Raw genomic sequence first — 23,899 nt, 5'->3', positions numbered from 1 at the left:
GAGCCACTCCTCTCATACATCACTGTATCCAAACACCACTGACATCCTCCTCAGCGATGCAAGACCATTAACGTATGCAGTCATGATCTAGGCTACCTGTTTACCTACCTGAACATTTTAAAGCACTGTTTATAAGGTTATCCATGTAGCCTGTAGTTTCAGCACTGGTGTTCATTCATTTATTGGCCTTTTTATTCATTATAGCCTACTAAATATAACTTTAATGTCAGGTAGCTTACGATCGTGATTAATTAGTTAATTTTAAATCGATTATCGACACTACTTTTTTGCATAATCATATTTATGTCACAACTGCATTTATTTTCAGAGAACATTAAATTTACGCTTGCAAAAAGAAATCGCAACAGTGAGTCGCTAAAGCGCGACTCATTAGTATTAGGCTACGGTTCATCAACAAAACAAAAATATACACTCTGTCATTATTTGTGATTGAACTAAATCTGAGAATTTGTAATGGGTAAAGATTTAATGTGGGTAAAATTGAATCTTAGGCGAGCACAGTCAGGACGCAGTCAAGTTAGTCGTGTAATATCCTGCAGGCCTACTTCGCAGTTGTTTCTGTAGAAACGCTAATGACAGGTTGTAAAAACAGAACAAAAAAGAAAGGCTATTTTTTGGGTGGAGTGGAAAAGGAACTTGTGTGTCATTATCAACATTCCTAAACCAGTAAAGTCTTGATACTTGATGCCCATTTATGTTAGCCTATAACAGACAGTCTATTCTAGATTCAAATGAACTCTTCTCCAAGTCTAGTGGGGCAGAGGATACAAAAAGAGAAAGAAGACAATCAATTTATTCTGAGAGCATAAGGGCATCTGTCAATGCAATCGAACACGTAACTCTACACAGATAACGATATCAAATGCATGACATTGTGAAGAACATTGAATGGAAATGTCCTGTTTTCTTTTTCATCACCAGTTCAAAGAGGTCACTTAATCAGTCAGGACTCTTTAATCACGTGCTTACTTGAGGTCTGTTGCTTCTGCTTTCAAAACACACACACACACACACACACACACACACACACACACACACACACACACACACATAGGTTCTATTGTTTTATGTAAAACTAACCCACTTTTCTTTTTTTTTTTTTGCAAAAATGCTTAATAGTTTAACATTTAAAAGTGCTTGTTTTTCAAAACATGATTTTAAAATATCAATGTGACACTAAACCCAAAGCAACTAGCATATAATTTTATCTAATCACAGATTTCACTAGGCTAAACAAGGTCAAAGGTATAAAGAGATTGAGGTCATATCATGAAACAGGCCCATTCTAGTCATTGGGTCAAATGACCCACTTCCCATATATACTGCTTTCTTTCTCTCTCAAAAACAAACTTTACAATGTAAAAATTTAGACAAGTGGCTTGTGGCTAATTCATTTTTTTACTAGTTTAAAGTTAGCAGAAAGTGTTAAATGCACAGTATAAAAAAGGCCCAACATTAAAGCAGGTCAAACATGGTGTCTCAAAAACAGGAAAACAATATAAAACAGAACTTAATGAAGGTCAGACGTTTCTGTACCAGACACAAGGCTAAGAATCAAACATTGCTGAAATTGAGAGGGTAGAGAGGTTGAAACAGAATAGCGAGACTAAAGAGATTTGATTAAAAACACCTCACAAGAATAGACATTATTATGGTCTGCTTATTTTTCTTATCTAGTAAGGTTTTATTAGAAAGTGCATTCCATCAACTGATGGAGAATGGAGAGAAAAGTAGCCCAAAACACAAAAAGGACATGACTGACAGCCATCTGAACCAATGACAGTACGTCTCGGGTAAAGAGGGGGCGGGGGCATGAAGGCAAAACACAACTTCTTATAGGACAAACTAATTATTTGATGTATAACAAGGGATCCCAACCAAATCCCCATGTGATTCTCCCCATTTTCCAACAGTCAGCCATCTTTCACGTGTCAGACACGTGATAAACAATTCTTTGTCAGTTACACAAACCTTTTACTTGTCAGTAAAGTGCAGAGGACAAATGGTCTAATGAGAGGACAAAAAAATTTCACAATCAATCAAGTCTGATTGACTCAAGACTTCCATCACTTTATCTGTGCTGCTCCTAACGTTATGATTTTAACACACACACACACACACACACACACTACTCATCAGCATGATAAAGAACCATGTACCAGAAAAAGACAGAGAGCAACTAAAAAGCAGCTTTTGATACCAGCACCACAGGCACATGATCAGCCACAAAGAGACACACACACGCACACACACACACACATCTTCTACATTCGGCTGAATACATGATTAGAAACAAACCCTTTCCGCATCTTCCAACCTATTACATAAACTCTCACAAAGCAGGCATCTCATTTCAACAAATCTAATTTCATTTTTAAAAAGTCTCACAGAGCATGTTTATCTACATTATACAAATAAAAATATTGGTTAAGTGAGTTAGATTGTATGGAACATACAGTAAAACTAATTAATGATCTTTTTTTTCACCATTAGTTGCAGTCTACCTATGACACATCACAGCATCGGTCTTCCTTAACAGTCTCAACCAGAGCTACAGGCATTACCCAGTAAGCATATTTTTATTGTATTAAAAAAAAGAAAGAAAAAAAAGAAAACTCCAATATTTTAATAAAATCACTGACAAATCACAATCAGGCAACAGAAAAGTTTCAGTCATATAGACTACACTGAGTTTACTGCTTAAGTGCTGTGTATACTATGTTTGCGTGACGACTTGTGTACTAGAATATGAATATTTTCCGTTGTCGGGAAGACCTGCATTTCTAAAGACACTGCACGTTTGAAATGTAGACCTTTAACTTGTGGACGTTTGAACCCGTAGAACCTTTGCAACAGCAGCTGAGTCGATAAAGAGGCAGAGAAAGAGAAAGAAACGTGTTGTGCCATTGAAACCCCAATGGCATCTTGATCATTGTGACAAGAGTTTGAAGTGATGGTGAAGTGAATCCTAGTAATGCTTTATGAAGTTCTTGAGATCAGTTCACAGAGATTAGCTGTCTAACAATCCTGTTTGGTCACGAGTGCTAGTGGCAATTAGGTTTGTAGTTTTGTATCACACACACATACACATACATACATGTTGCATTTCACCGAGTTCCAGCTTTCCGATTCCGGTGAGAATTATACTGATGTATGACGTCAGTCTGTCCGCCCTGTTCTCCAGCGAGCACCTGACTCACATTAGTGAGTTTGTGTTCATGAGAGTGTTTCAGTGGTGTTGCGGCGCGGCGCCCTGTCGCAGGTAAGCGTCCTCATGGGCGCAGTGGTTTATTGGCTCGCTCTTGAATAGGGCGGGGGGAGGAGGCAGGACAGAAGGCTGCACTGAGATTGGCTGAGGGGCGTGGCTCGTCATGGGGGCGTGTCCTGTGTGATGGACAGGAGTGTGAGTGTGGGCAGGGTGATGTTGTGCGGGCACGGTCTGCATGTGCAAATGAGAGAAGCCATGAACGGTGACCGCTCGTTGTGGCAGAGGACCTCCCGTGGCAGGACTGATCATTACGGGGCCCACGGGCGTCGACTGAGCAGGCTGGGCTGGGGTAGGGGTGTGGCTTGAAGAAGGGGTGTGGCCGGTAAGGTGAATGGAAAGCCCCATGCTGGCAGGCTGAAGGGTCACCGGACTGGTGACCCGGAAACACTTCTCTCGATGCGCTTTAAGCATGTTGGAAAAGCGGAAACGCTGGCCGCAGATTTCGCAAGGGTACGGCTTTTCCCCAGTGTGCGTGCGCCGGTGCCGCTTCATATTGGGCCGACTGGTGAAACTCTTCCCACAGATCTCACAGATGAATGGCTTCTCACCTGAAGAGAAACAGAAGAATGGGAGAGAGATCGTTTCATTCACTGGCAATAAAGCCACACGGGCAACAAGAGTAGTGTGCGTTAAACATGTGGTGTGTGGCGTTATTATAGAGAACATCTGGGAGTGTTTAACCACAGGAGTTTAAATGTGTCCGCTACAAGGTTAAACTCTAAAATTACACATGTAGATCAACCAGTTAGGCACTCGAAGAATAAAAATCTTCAATAACCCTTACAGAACCTTTTTAATTTCTTCTTCTTTTCAACAACACTAAATGAATGAATCTTTTTGAACGGAATTGTTCTAGTCTTGTTTTATGAACTTATACAAACTTATTTTAATAAAAAATGGATTAAGTTGTATTTTACAATAAAATGAATAAGAGTAACTTCCAAATATTCAAGAATTGTGTTACATTAGTTCTTCATTTTAATAAACTTTTAATTAAAATTGAACAAACATGAGTTTTTTGGAGTGCACTATCGACATGCTCCACTTAGTGTAACATTTAGAAAGTGTACAAGTAATTTTATTGTTGAAAACCTAACAATCTTTTCTAGTTTTGCTAGAAAGAAAAGTGTACTGCAAATTTAATTTGGTTTGTTATTTAACACAATGGCATTCATTTTTAAGTGTGCCCACATTTTGGGAGGAGCCACTGTAGATTAGAATAATCATTATCATAGTAAAATTACCCACAAAATATGTTCAAAAGAGACAGTCTATCTTTATTCACTCTCCACAAGTTTTAAATGTTTGTGCACCTCACCTGTGTGTGTCTTCATGTGCTCATCGAAATACTGTTTCATGTTGAAGTCTTTGCCACACCACTGGCACATAAACTGCTTGTGTCCTATGTGAATGCTCATATGAGACCGCAGCTGGTATTTGTACTGGAACCTCTCGTCGCAGTTCTGCACACGCACAAACAGAAATAGACAGCATGTGGGTGGATGCTGGTTCAGCCTCACTTCAAATCAGGGCCAGACTGAAGCAATCCCAACTTTGTAATATGATCATAATAACCTGTCATTACTGTTCATAAGCCTGTCATTAACATACTATTTATAGGAAGCAGGCCAATCCCACTCATTCAGACTCTCTCATACGGCACCTTTAAGTGAAACCAATGAGCCCCACCCTGACCACCCTCACGAAACGCACACACCCCATAATGCGTTTTCATGGAAAAGATGAATACATAAAATACAGATTCACGTTTCCACCGACAAGCAATTTGTCTGTCCACAGTTTGAAATTTTCACTTAAATATTTCAAAAGTTAAATTTACATTTGAAATCAAAAAACAATTTCAGTTAGGTGGAAAAGATCAACAAACACCAGATTTTTAAATCGACAGTCCATAAGAGGACGCAATAAATATAAATCAAACAGCAGCAACGTGTTACATTGTTTATTTTAAAGCTACACTATGTAACTTTTTGGGGGGATAAAATAACAAAAATATTATTAATGCGAGAGTGCAAAAAATCCATCTTCTAAACTGTGTCTTTACCAAGATACACTTTGATAAATCCATAATAATGATTTATAGCTGTCAGGACGTCGGGTCATATTTATACACAGATAAAAGTAGCTCTGGCTGCAGGTAGCGTCAAGCTTAAAGTTTGTTGTCATAAATAAATGAGAAAAAAATTAAACGGCAAACTTCACAGGAATAACCGGCTGTAAAGACAAAGAAACCATTATTTATTTGTTCATCCGCTCTGATGTTTGTTCCCCCCTCCGTTTCCCCCCCAAAACAATCAGGCAAACTACCACGGAAATAAATGTGAATGTTAACGGCTAGTTTTCTAAATAAGACAGAAGGAAACCTAAGCCAAAAGTATAATTTAATAGAAAAAAACGGATATTTCCTAAAATGCTAAAGTCCAAATGTATTTTCTGTTGTGTATTCACACACAAACACACAGAGCTCTTGTCACAGACTGCCAAACAGCACCTTCAGAAAAGCTCCAGTCTGGTTACATAAATGCGCCAAAAGACGTCAGTAAACAAATGCAACAAACAAAATGCTATAAACGGCAATAAGCTAATCTTTATTCACGCTCTTTTTCAAATATGCACAAATCCAGTGTTGTTTGTGCATGTCAACATTCTGCTGTGGACACAGTAGCGTTTTATAGCGTTCCCAAAAACAAATTGAAGCTGTAAATATGGACAAGCGGGAAACTCAAACATTTATGAATATAATTATTTTAATACTGTTTGTTTAATACATTATTACACTTCAGGAATGTATTTTAGAGTTTCACATTAGAAAAGTGTTTTTTTTCGTTTTCAAATGGCACATTAATAAAGGTGTCACTGGTGTTTAAAACTGCAAGAAACAGTCAAACACAAATAAATGGGGGTTGAAGATGGGAAAGCCATGGTGTCAACAGAGAGGGATGTAAATATCAAAACAGCTTATTTATGCTCCTATTTAAGAGATAAGAGGATTTTCTGGAGCAGAAGAAGGGTTTATGTAGAGAAGTGGTTTACAACTGGTTCAGTACCAAGACTTTACATTGGACATCAAACAATGACTCAACACTATACCAACCTCGTAACCAGAATTATATCTTCTACCTTAATCTAGGAATTTATAATTTTGTAATTTATGGTTTAAGGATGAGCATGTCATTAACACATCCTTAAATGGCTAGTTGCATTTTATTATTTGTATTTCCCGTTGCTTTTCCTTCTCTCAATCACAAATATCAGTTATGGAGTGTGTCGTATGTGTTCATACCTCACAGCGGAAGGGCTTCTCTCCTGAATGCTGCAGTGAATGCACTTTCAGAGACATGCTGCGTTTAAAAGATTTTCCACAGGTTTCACAGGTAAATGGCATGTCCTTTGTGTGAGCTAGAGACAGACAGAAGACCTATTGTATTAGGCACAAGTATGTTTCTCTAGTGTATTTTTTGGCTATATAGATATTTGAAAATATATCCTGATGGTGTTCGAGATTTAAGTATTCGCTAGGGCAGTGCTGAAGTGTGTCTGTGCACATGTTTACTATACGTACCGACCATGTGCTTACGGACATGGGCCATAGTGTAGAATTTCTTCTCACAAATCTCACAGGAAAATTTCTTCTCTGCAAATCCATGGACAATCTTAATATGCTCGTGGAGGGACCACAGCTTCTTAAAGGACTTATTACATGACACACACTGGGACACAAAAAGATACATTGTTATACAGTACAAGAATAACATATTTAGTAGTATATCAAAAAGATACATTGTTATACAGTACAAGAATAACATATTTAGTAGTATATCTTCTCTCAGACCCATTTTTTGAGTCTCAATGACATTCTAAACAAGAATGAAGTCTCCCTCTGCTGGTCAGGACTGATATTAACACATTTCTAACCTCTAATGCACTTCATATTTAAAATCTACTGGTTTACAGATCTGAGATTTATACATCAGTTATCAATTTATTTGGTAATTTATCTGTATTGGACTTTTAATTGTGCATATTCATTTCCTCTATTTTTACATTTAGATTTCCTTTGCTGCCATCAAAACACCAATATGTTTGCCATTAAAAACAGTAGGGTACAAAGGGGCTAAAGTAAAGCTAAAGTACTGAAGCTTTACTACTTGTTTATAGACATATAAACAAGTAGTTGTTTATATGTCTATGTGATGTTTTTTATGTGCTTTAAGACAAACCTTGCGCAAATTCATAACTCAAAGTCAAGTCTCAAAAATGCTGTTTGCAATCACTGGTGTTTCTGACGTCACAAACTACCTTGTAACCAATCACAATGGTTCACACTGACAATCAGTCAATGTGCGGGCTTTAGCATATCATCATTACTATGCTCTGAAGCAGTGGAGTTTTAAAGAGAAGCCTGAGAGTCTAGATGTCCAAACCGAACCGGTGTTTTCAAAGCCAGTATATTTTTCTGTTTATATGAAAAATCGGGTACATTTAGCAATATAGCAGGTGAATTATGTATATGATGTGTATTACGATGTTATGATGAACTATATTTCTTTCTCCACTGATGTTCTGAGTTGTTCAAAGCGTTTCTGGATGCTGACTGCCAGAAGGCAACTGTCTGAGGTGGCGAACGGGAAAATGGTTTGTGTAACATTACCAGCTGTTTTATAACGTAGTCAAGCAAAAGGCTAATCATATTAATTACCGTTATGTGTCCGACGTTGTAAAGAGCGATTCATAAAACCCATTACCATTCTGATACATCGTCTTGAAGACAAGCCTGTATAATTCACTCTTCCACTTCTTCTGAATTAGTTTCTGGTTTAAACATAAATGGCTGAATTAAACCAGCATTTCCACTTGCCATTGTGCAGCATTTACTACAGTAAAGCTGACCGAGTGAATCTCTGAGTGAGTGGAAATAAATTTCTCACAGGTTTAAATGTCATTTTGGTGATCAAAGAGGAGTTTTAAGGGATAACATTTTTGACTACAGGGTGGCTTTACCATAACTGTTTTCTATTTCAATATATTTTAAAATGTAATTTATTCCTGTGATCAAAGCTGAATTTTCAGCATCATTACATTACATTACATCATTAAAGTCTTCAGTGTCTCATGATCTTTCAGTAATCATTCTAATATGATGATCAAGAAACATTATACAGTTTAAACTATCACTTTTGATCAATTTAATGCATCCTTGCTGAATAAAAGTATTAATTTCTTAGTTACTGACCCCAAACTTTTTTCTTTTTTTTTCTACAAAATTAAGTGACAGGGTATATGCAGGAATCATAGAGATGAATTTACTACCTTTTACTACCTTTTTTACCACCTCCACAATATTTTTTACTACCAACACGACATCAAGCAGCAGACCTTTTTTGGGGGGGTGTGTGTGGGGGGGAGGGGTATGCAAAGCACTACTTACTACTTACTATAAGGTATAAGTGTGACACTGTCACACCCATCATACATATTAGGTACACTAATGTTTAATTGTGATCATTAAGTATTGTCATTGTCAATTATGTTTTTTTTGTAGTGTCGAGTTGAGTTTCAGTTGTCCTTATCTTAACCCTAGCCCTTGAGTTATCCTAACCCTAGCCCTTAGCCCTAATAAGGTGAATAATAACCTTGCCACTTTGTCATTGCTATCAACTCCGACTCACTCAGGGCTCGACATTAAGCCTTTTCATGTGCTTGTCCTTTGGACAAGTAAATCTGTCATTCACTTGTCCGAGTAAAAAAGTAGCTTGTCCGGAATTTTTTTGGTGTGTGTGTGCTGTAAATATAATTTATTCTGAAGAAATATCCTCATCTGTGTTCAATCAGCTCTGATATATTTAAATCTGCATATTGTCATATCTGCACCTTTAAAGGGCTTTAAAGGTGCAGATATGGTGCCACCCCCACCCCCCAAATCTTATTAAATGTATGCTTCATCATTAGTTTTAAATTGTATCAATAGATTAAATTGGAATAGCCTAATAAGATAATATAGGGCTGTTGTTACCCTAGGTAGGGCTGATCAAATTAAATAATTTACACTGAAAATTTACAACTGCATTATATAATGTTATGAATATGAGATCGTTTTAAATATTTTTGAATATACAAATAAGAAACGTTGGAAAGAATGATACTTTTAAACATGAAAGTAAACCGCCAGTAGGTGGCGGCAGGCGACCGTCTTAATGCTGCTGTGAGATGCGATACGGTTCTGCTGTGATCTTTGTTTGGAACTATTTTAGCGGCTGAAACAGAACAAAAACAGTCAATATTGTGTCTAAAATGTAAGTGACTTAATTTGAACTGTTGTATGAAAGCAATGTCACATTTTCAGTCGTGATTCACGACGAGTCATAGACTCGTGATAGTATTCAGGAAAACAATCGCCGTGCACTCGTCGTGTGAGGTTGCTAAACTGTATCATATGTTAAAAATATTAAAACACATTTTGAATTGTGGCACTGGCAGTATGTTGTTAACTGAGTTTAAACTGAGTTTACATTTGTTTGGACTTCTCCTCGAGAGGCTGCGCGAGCCTCAACAGTGCAACCTTGTTACCATCAGTAGGCTAATACTTATCCACTATCGATCGCAACTTACAATAAATATGATACAATCAGAATCATTCTCTCATTTTAGTGATTCCCTAGTTATTTTTTTTGTTATTGACTTTTAATCAGGCTACTTGTCCGGTCGGGCAAGGAAAATTCTCTTTTACTTGTCCCTTCAAAAAATCCACTTGTCCCAGACAAGCGGACAAGCGTTAGTGTCGAGCCCGTCAGGTCCTGTTGTTAGCACCGTATATATTTTTAAATTATGCTAGATGAAGTTAAAATATGGAGACACAAATATTAAGCAAAAAAAATGGGAACTCATATATTGAGGTGGTGATGAAAAATGTATTACCAGGTCTACTACCTTTTACTACCTTTCAAGGGCCTTCATTTTGGTAGATTCTTTTTACTACCTTTTACTACTTTTTACTACCGCGCGGACACCCTGAGTGAGATTGAACAAAAAGTCCCTGTCCCTCACGGCCTTATTTCTGCTTCAGTCTCATTAAATATGGCCTCTTCCAGAACTAAAGATTATTAACAATATTATTATTACTATTAAGAATACTCGTGAACAGTGTACAGTGCCATATCTTTTGATTGAGGTCATTTACTAAACATGAGGCATTTCCATAAAGAGTCGGGATGATCCTCTTACCTGGATGTTCTTCTCGCAGTCTGTCTGCTGGTGAAGAGCCAGTTCACTCTCCAGCACGAACTTCTTTCCGCACTTGTCGCAGATCTGCATGCGTCTGTGCGTCACATTCATGTGCTTCTCCAGGTACCAGCGGGTGTTGAACACACGTGGACATTTTTCACACACTAGCGTCTCTTTCTCCTCACCCTCTCCCTTGGCTCCGGAGGCAGAGGCGGTGGAGCCTTTGGCCTCCTTGGCAGGTCTACGTTTTTGGCGCGGGGAGTTTGCATTCTTCCTCCGCCCCCTGGTTGTCACACCTGCGTTCGTTGTGGTTACGTTTCCTGTCGACGAGGGGGCAACACGACGACTCTTGCGACGCGGCGAAGAAGCCGCTCTACCCCTGTGCGCCCGTTGCGCTCTTGTTCGCCGATTGTTGTTCTCCTCCTCTTCATCTTGATCGTCCTCATCGCTGTAGTCTTCTTCAATGCTGTCATCTTCTTCTTCCTCCTCCTCTTCCTCCTCCTCCTCCTCATCTTCTTCTTCCTCACTGTTGCTCTTGTCGTCTCCTGCAGTGTTCGTATTCTCCGCGTCGTCTCCTTTGGATACGTGCAGAGTCTGATTATTGAGGTTGACCTCTACGATGATCTGCCCTCGTTTGAATTCGTCCTCTGCCCCGGCTCCCTCTTCAGCTTCAGATTCTTCTGACGTCCCTCCATTTCCACTCTTCGTCACAGCTGCTCCGGACCCTTCCCGGTAAAACGGTTGAGTCGGGGCAGGATGGGGATTCAGGTCTGAGGACATATGCGACTCTGGCCTCGCAGCCATCGTGTTGTCAATGACCACAGAGTACGGTTTTGCCGCGGCTTCTCGCTTGTACAGTTTCGCCGATAGCTCGGCATCGGGAGCAGAGGCGTTGTGGAAGTACGTTTGGGAGGGTTGAGTCATTTGCCCCTCCTCTTGCGACATCGTCTCTGGGCCGGACACCTCCTCCTTCAGTGTCTGGCAGGCCTTCATCGGCAACCGATTGCTTGCTTGAATCAGAGCGTTTGCCTCTTTACGTTTGAAATTAACCACTGTTTGCTGTCAAGGGTGGTACAGGAGATAATGTACCCCTCCTCTCGAGTGAATGAGAGGAGGGCAAGAGAGTGTAAAGGAGGAGAGAAGATCAGAGATGCCTTAGCCTAGGCCAAACTGAGCCTCCATTACGTTCACTAGGGCATTAAAGAAAAAGAAAGATATATGAAAAAGTGAGACAGGAAGACTAAGAAAGTGAATAAGACTTAACAGTTCAACACACGTTATAGGACTGCATGATTAATCGCGATAAAACTAAATATGACAATATGGATATTGCAATGACTTAATTAAATGAATGAAGTGCAGCATTGTGTTCTTTTACATGCAAGCAGCTTCTGATCCGCTGTTTTCAGTGTCTCGGAGCGGCTTGGTTCGCATCTCTGCATTTGCTCTGAGTTTGGGTCACTTATATTGTGTATTTGGGAACGCAACATGCGTCAACCATCTCCCCAAACTTATAATGAGAAATGTTAAAGCTTAATGTTTAAACACTTAAAAATGGGAAATTATTTTTCTTAACATTTTTTTTATTTTACAGTGAAATATTACAATAGGAATATTTCTTATTTTGTTTAAGTAATTTTTTGGCAAAATTGCGCAGCCCTACAAAAAAAACAGGAGCATTTTTTTTAATGGCAATTTTTAAACAGACTTTTTACCCCCCAAATCGTGCAGACCTAAAATGTTTCACCTCAAAATAGGGCTTGGCGATATGGCCAAGAAAATCATATCTCGTATTTTCTATTTAGATAAAAAAATAAAAAAATAATTCACATCCTGTCCAGTGATGTCCTACAAACAATGTTCATATTGAAGGCTATGAAAACAAGTATAGTGAATGTAACCATGTAGGCTGCATATTTTAGCAATATGTATATTTTAGTCTAAATTATTGTGCTCCTATTAAATTGCGCTCTGTCTGTTTTTTGCATTTTTGTTTCTAACATTTAGAGATGGAGAATATACCTGTGAAATGCAAGTTATGCACTGAGGAAAGCACTACATTTCTGTCAGCACATGTATCTGTCAGAGCAAGCCACTGTAAACTATACGTGTTATATCTTACCACCTATATTAAAGCCCTTAATATAAAACAAATTGGATGATGCACTTTACCCCGCAGCAGCTCACTCTGCACTCTCCGCTATTTTTTTTTTTTAGATGCGCTCATTTCAAACTACTGTATCTCCATATAAACTGCATTTCCTCATTCCATATCGTTTATTAAAAATATATCAATATATCGTACAAACTCGAACCTCAAAGTACTCACATGAAGTCTGCCTCACTGTGCATCTACATGCACATATTTCATCCTGATCCAAATGAATGTCGTCTTGGCTTTAGATCCAAACTTCACTCTCTCAACAGCATCTCGGTTTCACTTGGAAAGACAATAGCGGCACCTCATCTGCAATCTCTGCTGATTCAGATGCAAAAGCCGCCTCCTTTCAGTCAGTGATGTGACGGTGTCTCTGCGCCGCTGAACTCAAAGCTTAGATCTCGCAGTCATTACCAGCTGCTCCGAATCAGCACCCTGCAGCCAGACACTACCTGAAAGAGAGGAAGAAATTACGTAAAAGGTTGTGAAAAGACAATTGAAAGCAATTATTTCAGGAGTCAACTGAGATGTCACATTTAATTCAGTACATCAAAGCGGGTAAATGAACCACAACTACCATTGAAACAAGAGCAGTGTGTCATCAAACAGATTTTCAAGAACGGTACGATACGGCTTTATACGTGGCAGCATATCCCAGCACCTCTGCAATTACAGTCATTGCAGTGACTGTTACCTGGTAAAAACCCAAATCAGGTGCCATACATCCTTTATATATATATGTGTGAGTGAGTGAGAGAGAGAGAAAGCAAGAGAATAAGAGAGGGAAAAAGAAAGAGAAACGAAACTGCAGCCTGGTTAAGGTGTAGACATCTAGAATCTCACTACTAATCAGATACACACAGCTGACCGCAACCGTTTCGCTTCTCAGCGTAAGTGTGTGTGAGCAACTCAAAATTAAACCACAAGAAGCTGAGTACAGAAAACACAGTCACACAATGGGTAAAAAAAATATATTTTCATATTCTAAATAATCTGGGACAATCTCACTTCATCACTGCCACCAAACATGTCACAACAAGCCACTTGCACAAGAAATATCAGCAGAGCTTACCCATGCCGATGTCGCCAGCACGAGTGTTGCTATGTGGTTGCCAAGTATTTGGATTGGTTGCTAGGTTTATTTAACAAGTAGGCCTGTAGTGATTATTTGATCTGATCATGAATGTTTAACTACGATTATAGTACACTTTAAATTACAGTCACATATTGCAATCCAACAAATGGGCATTTTTATGCCTCTCTTTCTGGTGCATTACATTTGAACACATGAAAGTGAATATTTTAGGAAATAAATATTTTATTAATGCATAATATTCTAATATTATTGAAATTAACCCAAGAGAAATATTTCAAACTTTTTTTTATATTTTAACATTTAATACACACACATAATTTATACATGCATACATGTGCAAAAAATGGGTAAGAAACCGTGATACCTTTTTTTTTATGATTCTTTGATGAATAAACGTTCAAAAGAACAGCATTTATTTGAAACCAAAATCTTTACTCTCACTTTTGATAGATTTATTGCCTCCTTGCTAAATAAAAATATTAATTATTTTAAGAAATAATATTTCTTAAAAAATAAAATAAATAAAAAACTCTTACTGACCCCAAACTTTTGAACAGTAGTGTACAATATTGTTCAAAGTTTTGGGGTCTATTTAACAATGAATCCTGAGAAAATGGTTTACACAAAATATTAAGCAGCTAAGCTGTTTTTTAACATTGATTGTAATAATAAATGTTTCTTGAGCATCAACTCATCATATTAGAATGATTTCTGAAGGATCATGTGACACTGAAGACTGGAGTAATGATGCTGAAAACTTAGCTTTTGAAAATTGGGGTGCAACGGATCACAAAACTTACGGTTCAGATTATATTAGGTTTTTTTTTTTGAGTCAGCAAAAAAAGAAGTGGCACGAGAGACTTCTATCAAAAAAAACATTGTTACTGACCCAAAACTTTTGAACGGTATGTATGTGTATATATATATATATATATATATATATATATATATATATATATATATATACAGTGAGGAAAATAAGTATTTTAACACCCTGCTATTTTGCAAGTTCTCCCACTTGGAAATCATGGAGGGGTCTGAAATTGTCATCGTAGGTGCATGTCCACTGTGAGAGACATAATCTAAAAAAAAAAATCCAGAAATCACAATATATGATTTTTTAACAATTTATTTATATGATGCAGCTGCAAATAAGTATTTGAACACCTGTCTATCAGCTAGAATTCTGACCCCCAAAGACCTGTTAGTCTGCCTTTAAAATGTCCACCTCCACTCCATTTATTATCCTAAATTAGATGCACCTGTTTGAGGTCGTTAGCTGCATAAAGACTAGAGACACTAGAGACAAAATTGTACACCTCCACAAGGCTGGAAAGGGCTATGGGGAAATTGCCAAGCAGCTTGGTGAAAAAAGGTCCACTGTTGGAGCAATCATTAGAAAATGGAAGAAGCTAAACATGACTGTCAATCTCCCTCGGACTGGGGCTCCATGCAAGATCTCACCTCGTGGGGTTTCAATGATCCTAAGAAAGGTGAGAAATCAGCCCAGAACTACACGGGAGGAGCTGGTCAATGACCTGAAAAGAGCTGGGACCACCGTTTCCAAGGTTACTGTTGGTAATACACTAAGACGTCATGGTTTGAAATCATGCATGGCACGGAAGGTTCCCCTGCTTAAACCAGCACATGTCAAGGCCCGTCTTAAGTTTGCCAATGACCATTTGGATGATCCAGAGAGAGGAGTCATGGGAGAAAGTCATGTGGTCAGATGAGACCAAAATAGAACTTTTTGGTCATAATTCCACTAAACGTGTTTGGAGGAAGAAGAATAATGAGTACCATCCCAAGAACACCATCCCTACTGTGAAGCATGGGGGTGGTAGCATCATGCTTTGGGGGTGTTTTTCTGCACATGGGACAGGGCGACTGCACTGTATTAAGGAGAGGATGACCGGGGCCATTTATTTTCGAGATTCTGGGGAACAACCTCCTTCCCTCAGTTAGAGCATTGAAGATGGGTCGAGGCTGGGTCTTCCAACATGACAATGACCCGAAGCACACAGCCAGGATAACCAAGGAGTGGCTCTGTAAGAAGCATATCAAGGTTCTGGCGTGGCCTAGCCAGTCTCCAGACCTAAACCCAATAGAGAATCTTTGGAGGGAGCTCAAACTCCGTGTTTCTCAGCGACAGCCCAGAAACCTGACTGATCTAGAGAAGATGTATGTGGAGGAGTGGGCCAAAATCCCTCCTGCAGTGTGTGCAAACCTGGCGAAAAACTACAGGAAACGTTTGACCTCTGTAATTGCAAACAAAGGCTACTGTACCAAATATTAACATTGATTTTCTCAGGTGTTCAAATACTTATTTGCAGCTGTATCATACAAATAAATAGTTAAAAAATCATACATTGTGATTTCTGGATTTTTTTTTTTAGATTATGTCTCTCACAGTGGACATGCACCTACGATGACAATTTCAGACCCCTCCATGATTTCTAAGTGGGAGAACTTGTAAAATAGCAGGGTGTTCAAATACTTATTTTCCTCACTGTATATATATATATATATATATATATATATTATATATATATATATATATATATATATATATATATACACACACACACACATATATATATGTATATGACATCCATTTGACAGAGAGAGATTTAACCGAAACAGGAGACAGTTATACATTCAAGAACCCAAATGAGACCACAAGTTTCAGTGTGAGTGATTTGTAACGGGTGTGGGGAGGGTGTGTGCGCTCAAGGAATGATCATCCCCAATCAATGGCTCTTTTATATGACAATATGCAACAATATAGACCAAGGGATCAAAAATCAGAGTGACCCTATTAACTAATCAAGTTCAACACAAGACCCCACCTCACATGCTGACTCAACAGTCAAAAACAACACCACCTAAACAACAAGTAAACAGCAGCCACAAACAGGAAAAATATCTGTTTATGCACTGCTGCTCTTAACGGCTTCAACCTTGACTTCCTGGCTCTCTGTGAACATCTCTGCTCCGTTTGAGCGTGTGTGCGCCAGTCGCCTGTCAGTGTGTGAGCTGAACAATTGTTCCTGTGAAATATTCACGAGTCTTTAGAACAATAATGCATTGTAAAGCATTGGCTGTGGACAACATGTATTACATGATAAAATCTAAAGCCTTGTGACTACCAAGACAATCCCTGTCTAGTCAGAGTGCTGCATGCCACATCTGAGAAGAGACCAACAGTGTGACTCACATTAACCCACCGCCATGCTAGGAAAGCATACCTTCAATTTTTCAAAGGATTTCTTTCTTTAAATGTTCATCAGACACATGGCAACACTGGTGCCTTTGACTGTCTGAGAGCTGCACAGATGCAAACGGCACATTTTGTATTGAGAAAGTTACAGATGTATACATGGATCGCAAGCCTCGTTGACTCATTAAGGTGCGTGCGAACATGTAGATAAAAGAAAGTGAGTTCACTCTATCCTGTGGCAGCAGGAAAGGATGTCTGCGTATGCATATATATGTGTGTGTGTGTTCCTATAGTGAGCTATACTGTGAATGTATGCACTGTCTGATTTGAAAGGTCATGACTATCATGTGTCTGAGGGGGAGGAAGCGGCATCTGAATGATAAAAAGCGAAAAAAGAGACAGTTAGGCCAGTTACAACAGAAATGTAAAGTCAGAAGAGAAACGTATACGGTTGACTTTTGAGTCTCCTTTAGTAAGGCTACTTTACAACACATTAAAGGGACACTATGACTTCCAAACCTGTGTTGTGTTCCACGCAAGAAAAAGTCACACAGGAGAAAAGAAACGACATGAGGGTGAGTAAAATATGAGATTTTTCATTTTAGGTGAACTATTACTTTAAGGCCAATATCTCCATATTTATATTATATATCTCCATATTTATATTTATGGAGTTATTTTCATAACTACACATTGTCATAAACCCTAATTCAAATCAATAAATGGTGAGTCGTTTTTACAAATGATTGATGTCACAATTTTCTAAATGCATGTTATGGATCTTATTGTGAATGATTCATCCATGCATGTTTCTTTTTTTGAAACTTGTTTTGACCTTGTCATTTTTACTCAAAATATCTATTAACTCAAACTTCCAGTGAAACAAGACTTCTTTCTGTTGACCTCTCCATTCATTTAGTCAGTTTAAACCCCGCCCCTTTCTTACAATCAACTGCAGGCTTGAATTCAAATCTGCCTCCATCCAATCAACAACCAATGGATTTGACCAAGACCCCGCCTACATTTTGTTTTTCATTTTGAAAAATCCGTTTAACTCAGATGTACGTCACAATACGGAAGAAAAGATCTGTCGCTACTTCCGTTACATTTAGACTTTGAAAAAAATAATAATCAGTTCATTAATCAGGTGTATGCTAGTTTTTGCATGCAACCAGTAAAGACATCACAATTGAACTATGTTTTCTGTTTATACTCATTTTATTGTATTATTTCAGCCTTTTATACTGAATTCATTCAACAGACTAACAACTCCAGTAACAATTTCTTCAGCTTTATATTCAATAGCAGTGCATGAAACTCAGATTCATGCTTGTGTTGTTTACAGAAACACAACTGATCAAAAATATTTAAAACAAGCCGTTTAAAACCTTGCATGTTAACTATTAAGGGTGCTTTAATTCGCCTGAATCATGAAGCTCTCCTGCAGCGTCAGTTTACATTACTGATTTGGCCACACATACACGTGTATAAACCTACCCACACAAACAAAACCATATACACAAACAAACGCCTACACATATACAATTATACACACACAAACACATACCCACACAGATACAGCCATATACACACACACCTCCACCTTTCTTCCTGTGCGCTTTGCAACTTTCTGAGAATTGGAAAGCGCAGCATATGTGACCACAGGATGGGTGCATAAGGGGTCACACACCTCAGAGCGTGTGCGTCGGAGTCATAGGAAAGTAGACGGCACATATAACGCATGTATTACTGTACATATATTTAAAAGACTGGCCCGGCACACTATCCACTATGTGTAAATACTGTTCTGTGCTTCAAATCAAGGCAAAATCGTCACTTTAAATAACAAATGATGCTCAGCATTCATGTTAAATAGTCTTGTAATGTAAATTCTTTGCTAAAGATCTGCAAAAAGATAGTTAAAACAGCTTTGTCACTCAGAAATTGAGTGCACCCATCAGAAGGACTCCAGAAATGCAGATTCTCACGGTGCTCTGGGTGCTGCAACAGACTCTACCAACACATCTGAGGAGGAAAGGAAGGAGAAAGCACCACCTATTTACACGTGCACAAGAATTCAAGGTGCAGGTGTTCGCATCTACAAATCTGTCTATGTGTACGGCTACATAAAGGCCTGGAGTTTGCATGCTGTGGTGCAATGAAGAAAAGCAGGGAGAAATCTGGTGTGAAAGCGTGAAGACAAACTCAATGATTTAATTTTTCTCACTTCATGACTGAAGTTTCACAATGCCTCAGGCCGCTCCTCTCATCTTGAGCAAGTAGGTGGATGATAATGGTGACTAATCCTGGGTTTCCTCGCACATTAAAAACAAGCTGCTTTGATGTGGGTGACAATCACAAAATCAAAATCTCTACGACCAATGAAACTCACCTTTTACTCACCTATTAGCATAAATATCCCAATCAATTGTTACTGATTCAAGGACTGAGGATCAAGAATATGACCCCATAAGCCGCCCTATCTCACCTTGTCCAATCAACCATGAACCAATTAAACTCATTTAATTACCAAAACCACTTTAATCTCTTTAATTTATATTGCAGCCAGAATAACCTTTCATGGTCAGATTTTAAGGTGGATTTAGTGTACAAGAAATAACTTCAGGACTGGTTTATGCAGGTTAAGCAAACTTTACATTCAAGTGTCTGAAAGTGAAACTTACTACAGCTAAAAACTAAAAATGCAATGCATTTTGCTAATTTTTTTTTCACTTCATCTTTTCCTGTCTCCAAACATCTCTGGCCTGCTGGCTTTGTGCTGAACTTGAATAGCAACAGACCACTGAAAATTTAATTAATTATTTAAATCAAGAGAGGTCAACCTTGACAGAACTGAGAATCCACAATCTGGCTTTCACTCAGAAAGGGCTGCCGGGTTCTTTGAGTGCTGTTATGCAACTGTATTAACCACAACCAAGCTGAGTCACTCTATTCCATATACACTTAAACTAACCAACCAACTCAAGGCCTTTAATACAGGTCATTCTAATGCAGATGATCTGAATGGAACATTCCCCTATCTATATTCTAAATGCAAGAGTCAAGTCACTTCCCCATATATTTTCTTTTTTGAAAGTCTGTTAAACTCAAATACACGGAAGAAGAGATGTCACTACTTCCTTTTCCCTGCGACTTTAAAGGCAAAATGCATCACTGCAACACTAGAGTCAAATGGAATTTTAAAAGTAATATATACTGTCATTACGCACACAGCAGAGTCTGCAAAGCTGTGCGTTTGCTGTGATGTCTGCGCGGAGATATGGAAACATCTTGACAGGCAGCGAATGCAATGATTGGGCGAACATTTTTTGGTCCTGAGACTTCCAAAGTAGATATATGTACATGTTTTGATATTTAGGTCACTTCTATTATTGACTGCAATCAGGATGTAAAGAGAGTTTCAACCAGTATAACAAAAAGCGGTAATAAAACAAATAGCCTGCCCTACCTTTAGCCTGCCGATTATTTTGTTTTTGTACAAACAGCAGAACTTCTCACAATTTTGAGCAGGGTTTCAAAACCCAGAGTAAAAAGCAGTGCAAATCCCGCTTCTTAAATTAAAAGTGTGAAACGTTCCTTTACCCGGGGTTAAAAGCGGTGTTTAGAACGACGATAACCCAGGGTTAAGCGCAGTGTGAAAAGCCCTTTTTAGAATAAATTTTAGTACGCAAGTTATTGATGAATCATGTATGTTCATGAAAACATTCACACACAAATTTGCACATCCACCTGCTAAGTGAATAAGACAGGTTTAATACTTTACACTTCTTTAGTTACCTCTGCATACAAGCTGGAATAAAAGAAAGTATTTTAACGTCAAAAATGACACTTCACCTTTAACAAGTTCAGATATTTTTCACAGCAGGACAGCATCATTGCAGATGCGCCAAAGACACAGACGCTTTGAAGCCTAATAAACTGTCAGTCTACAAAATGTTATATCAACTGTGAGTCTATCAAGTCTTTTTGGTTAAAGAGCTTTATTTATAAAATATTTAAAGTTAAGTGAGGATCATGCAGTTTAAATTAAAAATAATAATCATTTTAATAGCAGGAGGGCCTTGAGTAAAATGTATTTTATACTCGAATATGATATGATACTGAATTGGCATCTACCACCACCACATTGCAGCCTGAATGTGTCAATGAAATGTTATGAAGACAGCATCGTGAAGATGTTTAGAAGAAAAAGATAAGGTGAACAAAACTAATACTAACTTAAAGGTTGCTGAATGCTAAAAGGCCTTTGATTTGTCGGTCTCAAAGTACATTGTGAATTACACAAGCTCTGGAGAAAATCTCTTCTCCAATGAAGTTGGTGAGACTTCCATTACCAGCTTGGAAACTGGATAAGAGAAGCGGGGAAATAATCTCACAAAATAATGGGCTTTCTGGCTTGTCACGCACACAAATGCATCACGGCTGTTACTGACTACGTTTAACAAAAAAAGAGACATCAAATTTCAAAAAAGGCGTAAAACAAATAGCAAAATTCCTTAGCCCCTTTTCCTAAAATCAGCGCTAGCAGCTCGAGCTAACGCTGCCGCTTGAGAAGGGCCTAGCGCGCGCATCCACAACACACCTTCAAACTCCACCACGTCCACCACAAAAATGAGGTGAATATACTGCTATACAGCGCAGTTGGGTCAGCCTATACTGTCAGAACAGTTAGCAAAGGAGCAAAGGGTGTGAGGCAACTCACTGGCAAAGAGTAACTTTTTTGGGAAAGCGACGCAAAGAAAGGGTTAAACAGAAGGAAACATTGGTTGGTCGGGACGGCAGGCGTGCAGGCCGTTTGGCTAGCAGAGCTAACAGCCCGAGTGCACGCGCACATACAGCTGCATGCAGTGGACTCCAGCCACTGCAGGACCTGTTTTTGCAAAATTGTTAAATGTAATCGCAAAAAAGCCCCATCGAGATGTTTTTAATCGACCCGCTTTATTAGGCGCATGCAGTGGCAATTAGGCTGTTTAAGCCCGTGGCTCATAGCAAGCTAACATCCTCGTCGTGTACGACTTTCACTTTTTTACACCCCCAAACCGCCCAGATTTATACTCCTTCAGAGATTTTTCTCATTCATACTGACATGCCCTCACGGTTTGCGAGCAGTTAGTTGCAGAAGACTCTCAGTGCATTTGTATGCAAAACGCCATTTGCCAAGAAAACAATTACATTTCTGACGATTCCTTTTCTTTCTGAACAAAACCCTGCAAAGCGAGCGGTAAAAATAAGTCGTGCCGTGCATTGCTTGTCACGGTGACAGCATCATACCTTGACAGATGTTCGAGGGATGGTTATATGCATGCGACAAACAACTGTCATAGCTGTAAATAAATATAAAAGCAGAAATTAACTTGTAGCGAAGAGTAGGTTACTCACCCGAGACACGAGCGCCCTCTCCCTCATACTGTGCACCTCAAGTTGTGTAGGGATCGGATAAAACACAAATCTACAACAACAACAAAACGCGATTTGCTTCAGATAAACTATTCCTCGGCGGACACCGTGAGTTTTTACGAACAGCGAGCAGTCGCATGCACGCGCAGACGAACTATCGTAAATCGCTCTGGTTTGCTTCTAGACGGTCCGAGCTCACCGCTTTTCTGGTTTACAAGCCATCGCTACGTGGCTGGCCTAGGTCTCGCGCATCAACCATTCTCCGAGTTCATCCGAGGCGCCCGAGCCGCCGCTGTCTGCACTGGAGAAAGCGCGCGTGGCGTTGGTTTTTTTTCTTCCAGCAAAACCAGACAGCGTTCAGTGCGCGCGCCCGCCTTCCTCCCTGCGGTGAAGCCCTTCGACAAAAGTGACTTCTTCGCTTGATGGAACGTTTGCTAAACTAAATGAGAAAATGCAGCTGCCAGTTTAACACTGTGAGAAAGCACTAACACTTTTGACAACTTTATTAAGAGGGTCTTGGTCTTTATCACCAAATTGTCATTGTGAACTGAGAACTGTCACTGTCAGTAACAGATGAAAAAAGTTTTTGGAGCTATGCGTAAGTAAGGCACTTTACACTAACACTAACCCTCGGTTTCTCAGACTTAAGACTAGTCCCAGTCTAAAATGCATTTTTGAGCTGTTTTAACTGAAAGCAACTTACATTGACATTCCTTAAAACATGTCAGTGCCATTGTTTTGTCTCAAGATGCTCACCAGTAACGTTTTTTCCTATAGGGCACGTTTATAAAGCTACCTAATTGAACTAAGGCCTAATCCTGGCTTAATCTAAACCATGTCTGTGAAACCGGCTGTAATTCTTATTTTGTTTTATAGTTCCTGTATAACTCAAACAGCATGGTTTGGGTTCAATGGGTTCCCCAGAGAATGCATGAACTCTTACAATGTGAATGTAACGTAAGTTGCTTTGGATAAAAGCATCTGTCAAATATAATATAGCTAAATGTGAAATCTTCTAATTCTTAAATTTGATTGGCACTGAAAGAGCTGATGTTTCAAAGCGTTCCAGACCAGATATTTGAGCAGTTGAAAATGTGTCTTCTTAATCTCTTTCCGACGAAGACAGGAACATTAGCACCGATGCAACATAATAAAGAGCACTAAGTGTTTAATTGATTTGTTGTCTGTGTATTTTATCATTCATGTGCTTCCATAAATAGTTTGGTTACACATGTCTGTCTCATCATATGTAAGCTAAATTAGTTGTGTTTTTTGGCCTATATGTTCTGTGGGTGTGTTTGGCATTCCGGGACTGTTTGACTAGCATCTCCTGCCCAGTGAGGATGACAAATGATGACCTCAGCTAAACAGCTGAAATGATCTCCTGTCCTCATCTTCTTTCCTTCCATAGAGATGACTGACAAACTGGTCTGACAGAGCAGCTGCTGTTTTCTTTTACATCACTACGCTGATATA

General features: G+C 38.9%; 1 protein-coding gene across 1 annotated transcript; it reads right to left on the bottom strand.

Moving 5' to 3' along the window:
- Positions 1-2,367: 2,367 nt before the first annotated feature.
- znf652 (zinc finger protein 652) lies at positions 2,368-22,864 on the bottom strand. Its single transcript, XM_084089457.1, has 7 exons — positions 22,406-22,864; positions 12,861-13,141; positions 10,532-11,721; positions 6,873-7,020; positions 6,594-6,709; positions 4,608-4,752; positions 2,368-3,837 (listed from the first exon to the last, which is right to left on the bottom strand). The coding sequence occupies exons 3-7, from the start codon at positions 11,522-11,524 to the stop codon at positions 3,251-3,253; spliced, it is 1,989 nt and encodes a 662-aa protein (XP_083945583.1). The 5' UTR covers positions 11,525-11,721; positions 12,861-13,141; positions 22,406-22,864; the 3' UTR covers positions 2,368-3,250.
- Positions 22,865-23,899: the final 1,035 nt, after the last annotated feature.

This window comes from Abramis brama (genome assembly GCF_963993115.1).
Source record: "Abramis brama genome assembly, chromosome: 1".
In the NCBI taxonomy this organism is placed as follows: Eukaryota; Metazoa; Chordata; class Actinopteri; order Cypriniformes; family Leuciscidae; genus Abramis; species Abramis brama.
Note: the sequence above shows the minus strand (reverse complement) of the source record. Positions and strands in the feature narration are given on the sequence as shown.

Excerpts from the sequence above, each read along its gene's own strand:
- znf652 (XM_084089457.1), bottom strand. The coding sequence starts at position 11,524 with ATGAAGGCCTGCCAGACACTGAAGGAGGAGGTGTCCGGCCCAGAGACG. Across the intron at positions 7,021-10,531 it reads ACTGCGAGAAGAACATCCAG|TGTGTGTCATGTAATAAGTC; the intron begins GTAAGAGGATCA and ends TTTGTGTCCCAG. Across the intron at positions 3,838-4,607 it reads GCACATGAAGACACACACAG|GTGAGAAGCCATTCATCTGT; the intron begins GTGAGGTGCACA and ends GTTTCTCTTCAG.